General features: G+C 45.3%; 1 protein-coding gene across 1 annotated transcript; it reads right to left on the bottom strand.

Moving 5' to 3' along the window:
* Positions 1-2,452: 2,452 nt before the first annotated feature.
* Positions 2,453-6,026, bottom strand: HMGB3 (high mobility group box 3). The gene is made up of 4 exons (XM_010083685.1): positions 5,861-6,026; positions 5,207-5,346; positions 4,500-4,674; positions 2,453-3,939 (listed from the first exon to the last, which is right to left on the bottom strand). The coding sequence occupies exons 1-4, from the start codon at positions 6,008-6,010 to the stop codon at positions 3,796-3,798; spliced, it is 609 nt and encodes a 202-aa protein (XP_010081987.1). The 5' UTR covers positions 6,011-6,026; the 3' UTR covers positions 2,453-3,795.
* Between the last annotated feature and the right edge of the window lie 875 nt (positions 6,027-6,901).

Genomic DNA, 6,901 nt, shown 5'->3' with positions numbered 1-6,901 from the left:
GGGGGCTTCCCCAAATTCGTCCCACCCCCGGGCCCCCCCCCCCCAGTCTAAAAGCTCTCTGTCAGCTCACATCAAATATTCACCATGTTTCAACTGATTTTAGAAATGTACAGGCTACAGAGCACCAGCAGAGCATCACCCATCTGCCTCCTGGGGCATGCTTCTAGGCTGCCAAGCTCATTTTCAGCAGCGGTGGGCTCTGGCAGCCCCGTTCATCCCATCACCCCCCAGGCTGGTTTGGTTTTAGAGGGATTGTGATGCATTTTTGTAGTGACTGTGTTCTCAAGACTATATATAGTCCAGAGTACAAATCAAACTGTACCAACCACATTGGGTGGGTGCTGTGTCTGCCTCTGCCCATCTCTGCCCCACATCCGCACCGGCAGACACTTTCCCTTGAGCAAAAGCTCCCGCACCTCGGCCCCTGTTTTAGGCATCCAGAGGGGCCACCGCCCCCTGAGTCGAGCCATCCTCTGCCTCCCCAGAGCAGCAAGCAGGCTTTCCAGCTGCATCACCTGCAGCGTCCTTTCTTTTTAACCGAGCCCCTCGTCATCACAGCCCACCTCAGCCTGGCTTCAGCAGGCACAGAGGGACACAACAAATCACATTTTGGGAACACAAGTGGTCTCAGTGTCAGCTCTGTCAAATTCAAGCAAGAAAGAGTCTCCCTTCATCCCTCCCCTCCCTTTCCCCAAATCTATTTTATCATTACCCTTCTCTACACAGAACGGACTCAGTAAGAGACATAGTTACTCTGCCTGGCTTGGGACTGAAGTTGAAGTAAAAAAGTTTTAGCTGCACAGCAGCAGCCCAAAGCAGACCAGTCTGCTCAGAAACACCACAAGCATTTCAAAGCAGAGAGGAGGGTCTTCTATCAAAAAGCGGAGCTGGGTGAAATTATTTGAGACAGCATCTTAGAACTCAAAAACCACGGGTGGTAGAGGAAATCACGTTATATATATACACTCACACTGTGGTATTTATCAATGGCAGAGTACTGGGGGAAGAAGCATCATCACTACATCTGCAATATCCAAATTTGAATCCCTGGAGTCCTGCACTAGCATTGTATTGAACAGCATCCCCAAGGCATGCCACATTTTAGAAATTTGCAGAGCAGGAATAGGTAGTGCACTGTAAGGTCCAAGACCTTAATCAAGCCCTGCAACTCAATAGATTTCCAATATAAGAGAAGACAAAGAGGTGTCAGCTTTAGTTCTTATTTGCTAATAATATCAATAGGGGCTCAGCTCACCAGCAGTTAATTCAAAGCCAAGCTTGATTTGCACAGCAGTGATCTACACCAATTCCCATATGTGGCTAAGGGGAGATTCTGCCAACTAGACAATAGAAACAGTGTTACAGCTCCTGAAACGATACCATTGCTTTTCTCTTCTACTCCACCACTTCCCCATCAAATTTCCACATGCTGGAATTTCCAGTCATCTTCTCCCTTGCACCAGAAGACATGCAGAAAGGGTAGTGAATACAAAGGTACCTATTTCTTTTCCAGATGCAGCTTTATTGAGGCTTTTAAAATCCAACTTCCCATAAAATGGGGCCAATTTCACACTTGTTTTTTTGTGCATTAAAGACACTAAGGATTGCCATAATTAAGCAATTATATAAGTATTTCTAAGTGATCCAACTGTAACCTAGCCTTAAAAAAAAAAAGTTGCTACATATTGCTACATTTCATAAAAGTTTATTAGCTTGCTTCAGGTTCGAGTCCATCTCAACACCAGATCAGACTGTTTTACCAAGATACTACAGTTGTCAAAACATCACAGGAAGCCAGATGTGCAACCCAACCAGGCAAACGAAGCCGTTCTAGCCACATTAGAAATAGTTACTGCCGGTAAGCCTGGCCCTCATTAATCTGCTGCCTGGCTCAAACGAAGCGGTGGCAGCAGCCCATACCCACAGTTTACACTAATGAGTTATCCTGTCCTCTTAAGTCAGCTGCATGCAGCAGCTTGCAACTTTGACCTGCTATTAATGCAAGTATCCTCACACCCCCATCTCCTCCCTGCCAAGCAAACACCGACTGCTGACTCCAGCCAGCACAAGGAAGGAATTCATGGGTAGCGAGGGGCTGCTATAGTTTTCCCAGTTCCTGCAGTTTCCGTGCTAAGGAAAAATGAGGTTAGAGTTGCCGGCTAGAGACAAGGTATTTACCTTCCCTTCCCAGGGCTGCAAAACATCCCTGGCTTGGATTTGGAAAGACAGCAGCAAGCCTGCAATGCAGCCAGCTGGTCACCAAAGGGGAAAGAGACCTGTGTCGCTCCCCAACCCACCTCACAGCACCCAATGCCTATTAAAAGTTCTGTCTTCAGAGAAAGGACACGGACTAAGTACCTGCGCCACGCTCCTACTTCAGCAGGGAGTTAGACTAGGCGCCTGGCTCCTGCCCCGAATTAAGATGCTAGAAAAAACCACAAGTCTGAAACAGTTTAACACAGGACAAAAAAGGCACATTTTAATATGTACAGCAATGCATTTGGGCTATAAATTTACCCAACACAACTGAAAAAAAAATCCAAACTATGCTTTTATACTTATTCCATGGTGTCAGCCTCATTCCTAGCCACCTACCTTTCTCTGCATCTCTGAATGCTGCTATATACACACACAAACAAACAATTACGTCATGAATGTTCATTTAGGCTCCCAAGTTCAAGTAATAAAGTTCAAACTTGCATAGCATCTTATGCCACTCAGCCATAAACAGTTACGATTGCATATTAGCTGGAGCAGCCATCTCTTTCAATTCAGCCAGTTTTGGCTGGCCACCATTTATTTTTTTATTTATTTAATCCTTGAGTCAGAATGTTTCCTAAGTCACCAGCCCTGAGGGATGCCACAGACTTCACAATGAACCTCTTGCTGTTGTCAAGATCCTTTTAAACCAGAAATTTAGAGTGTTGTCAAGAACAGTTTTAAAAATGTAATACTGTTTATTTTGCTTCAAAAACATTTCAGCATTCTAAACATACAAAAAAAACAGAACGTTGCAAATTCATTTTAAGTACAGAGTGTTTTTGAACTTCAGTTGCTGCACTGGCTCTTCATTTAGTTGACGATGAAGAGATGTCTACAGTTTTCAGTTTAAAAACTACCGCACTTAACTAAAAAAATCCATACACTTCTCATGCCAGCTGAACCCCCTTCCACAACTAAGAATGGCAGCAGAATGCTATTTCACTATATACAGAAAGACAACTTTAAGCTAAATGGACGCCCACTGTAGTGTAAATAGATCTACCCTCACAGTGCATGCTTCGGGCCATGGCACCCCGGGGAACGTACAGCCTTTCCAAGTAATCACTGCTCCTCTAAGGCATCATAACTCTAAGCATGTACCACAAGAATCTGTCTAGTTTTTACAAACTATAGATATGTACAGTTTATAACCCAGGATTTTCTAGCCAATAACCATATAGTAACACCACCTTACAAATTAAAAAATGCTTGAAACATTTTTAAATGCTTTGTTACACCAACAGCAAAGTGCACAGAGTTAGGAGAACACTAGAGCGCCTTTTCATTTTAAAAATGTTTGGAAATATGTACAACTTTGATACAGTTTCAGGGTGCTCACTACACCCATGGCCACTTCATGTAAACCAGTTACAATTTCTAGAGCACTTTTAGAAACTACAACGCGATCGGCATCCAAATTTTTTTTAATTAAGCCTAATAAGGGCAAGAGACACCATCTCAAATAAGAGGTGCTTCATTTATGGTGTTTCCCCTACTCTATGGTATTCACATGGAGACAAGTATTGTACAGTTTTATTCATCATCATCATCTTCATCCTCCTCTTCTTCATCCTCCTCCTCCTCTTCGTCTTCTTCCTCTACCTTTTTCCGAGCAGCTTTGGTTGCTGCTCCCTTTGCGCCATCAAACTTTCCTTTAGACTTGTAGTCTGCAACATCCTGCAAAGTCAAGGGGATGTCTTAATTTGCTCTAAGCAGCAAACACATACAGCATTTGTACGGCAGCGGGCGTTAACATAAAGGGACTGGCCTTCCACAGCTGCACCCCAAAAGGGGAGACAGCCAGTATTGTAGCACACAGGGATGCAGACACCTACATGTACTCAACTGCCTCCGGATGACAGAGGCCCTGAACCCTGTGTTAGCAGTTATTTCTTTGAGGAGGAGAAGAGAACCCAGCCTCTCCTAAAAGTTTCCCGCTAACAGGACAAAGCTCCTCTAACAGCACAGCGAGCCCTTTGCTGGAGCAATGTGAGCAGCCGCTGCTGTGCATTGCTAGGGGAAAGCTCTCCCTCCTTGCTGGAATCCACCTGCCGCTCTCTAACCTACTCTGTCCCTGCGGAGGCAAAGTTTGGCTCCGTAGCACGCAGTGTGACGGGAACAGGTCTGTCCGCTGGAGATGCTCACTATGCTGAGGCCACCTCAGCTGGGTCCACGTTACAGAAACACAGCAACACGAGAGCTGGTACAGATGAGGCACAAGTGAAAACTCGCCTTACCTTCTCGTACTTCTCCTTCAGTTTAGCTGCCTTGTTATTATAAGGCTGCTTTTCACCATCACTGAGGTTGTTCCACATTTCGCCCAGTTTCTTTGCTACATCCCCAATGGATATGCCAGGGTTTGTGGACTTGATCTTGGGGCGGAACTCCGAACAGAAGAGGAAGAAGCCAGACCTTGGGAAGAAGCACGAGAGGACAGTCAGCACTGCAGCAGCACAACCAGGGAGCACCCCCTTCCTCCATCCCTCATCCACAGCATTCACACAGGCGCTCACACACTACATGCAAACATTTTTTTACTTTGAAAAAAATAACACCCACAATATAAACCCAAACATGTTTTTATTTTACTGAGGCCCAGACCTGCCGCCTTCACCCAATGCTGTTTTTAATCAGGCATTATTTATTCAACCCCCACCCCAATTTCATCTCAGATACACGTCTCACTGCGATCCGCTCATTTCTGTGTCCTCCGTCACTATGAGTTTAAGGGTACCAAGTACTGACAATTCATGTTAGGGCTCTACATGCTCCAGATTACAAGCTGCCTACAAGATTTCCAAGACAGCATCATTAAGCTACAAATATTATCACTACTGCTATACCAACAGTATACCCCATCTACTTCCTTTATGGAAACCTATCAGCTGTGTTACAGGGTGTGAAAACAAAATACTTGTGCACTTAAAGTCTCGAAGATACTTACGGTGGTCGTTTCGGGGCATTGGGGTCCTTCTTCTTCTTGCCACCCTTAGCTGGTCCATAGTCCTTCATTTCTCTATCATATCGTACCTTATCAGCCTTTGCCATTTCATCAAACTTAGCCTTCTCCTTGCTTGACATAGTCTAAAAAAAAACCCAAAAAAACAGAAAACAGACACCAAACCTGTGATTACCCAACTGTTCAATAGCTGGCAAACTTTGAGTAAACAAGCCAACACACACCGACTGGATAGGGGAGTTGCAGTATTTGTTTGTTTTCTAACTGGACCACCTTGGGGACGAAGGTCCTGTACCGGGGACTGCAGTCACAGCTGGCATACTCAGCGAGAGGGAAGCAATGGGAATGGGAAGAGCACAGCCAAAGTCCGTCTGGAGGGAGGCAGCTGCTGAAGGGCACTGCTTGGGAACGGGAAAAGAGGCCAGGCTCTAGGGGAAGCACCTAAATGGGCAGATACACTGGCCTGAAGCCTTCACGATCGTGACAGGAGTCAGCAGCACCCAGTCAATGGCCGGGACATTGCCAAGAACAGCACATAGACCAAAACAGCACCAGCTCCCTTTGTGTTCAGACACTCACAGGTCACCCTAGCAGAAACCATAAGATGTTATCCCTTCAGGAAGTCACAAATTAAGGTACCTTCCACCTCTCCGAGCACTTCTTGGAAAACTCTGCAAAGTTGACTGGAACCTCTGGGTTCTTTTTCTTGTGTTCCTCACGGCACGTCTGCACAAAGAAGGCATAGGCAGACATCTTGCCCTTGGGCTTCTTCGGATCACCTTTAGCCATCTTGACTCTGTAGGGAAGAGGGAAAAAAATAACAAGTGAATGCACATATGGATGAATGTGTGTATGTGTGTATACACACATGGTGTGCATATATTTGTATGTACACACACCATCACTCCCTGAAGTGATGTCCTATCAGTAACACATCCCTTTCTTCCCCATTACACCTCTTACCATCCCCAACACAGAGACTTCAATTATTCTTCTTTGACACTTGGGTTGCACACTTGAGCCAAGTGAAACCAGTGACTGGATTTAAGTTTTACATTGATAAATATTTACATCATGTCTAAAGACTGGAGACAGGCTATTAAATCCACACACTTCTGCCCATTAAGAGTTATATACGAACCAATATAAAATATGTGTTTTAGTTGGCTGCCACACCGGGGCCGGAGTGTCACACACAGTGCCAGGCTGTGACTTATCCCTTTAGTAGCTGGAGTTCACATGTTAGCAGCTGCCAGCCAGGTAGGAAGGCAGGACAGATTATTCCCTCCGTAAAAGTGCAATAACCTTTTACATGTAAGAAGGCGTGCAAAGAAAGGCTGGTTTTATACACAATGGGACCCGTGGAGCTCTGCAAGGTGAGCAGCGCTTGCTCTTGCTCCACCAAGTGACACATGTTCGGAGGCATAGTGGTCAGTGCAGAGATGCGATTAGCAAGTCACTGAGAGGATGATGCTAACTTTTGGGCTGTGTTTCTTTCCCCCCCTCTTCTGTATTATTTTCCCCCCCCCTCAAAAAAAAAAAAATCCCGCAGCAATATTTCCTATTTACAGCTTCTCAAGCGTTTGAAAATTTAATTTTTATTATCACAACGTTAATATTTAATTGCGCCTATTAACACCCCATGTGCGGCAGAAGTGGCTTCAAGCCGCCCTCTCCCGC

This window comes from Pterocles gutturalis, unplaced genomic scaffold (assembly GCF_000699245.1).
Source record: "Pterocles gutturalis isolate BGI_N339 unplaced genomic scaffold, ASM69924v1 scaffold33201, whole genome shotgun sequence".
Lineage (NCBI taxonomy): Eukaryota > Metazoa > Chordata > Aves > Pterocliformes > Pteroclidae > Pterocles > Pterocles gutturalis.
This window is presented reverse-complemented; position numbering and strand designations above follow the sequence as displayed.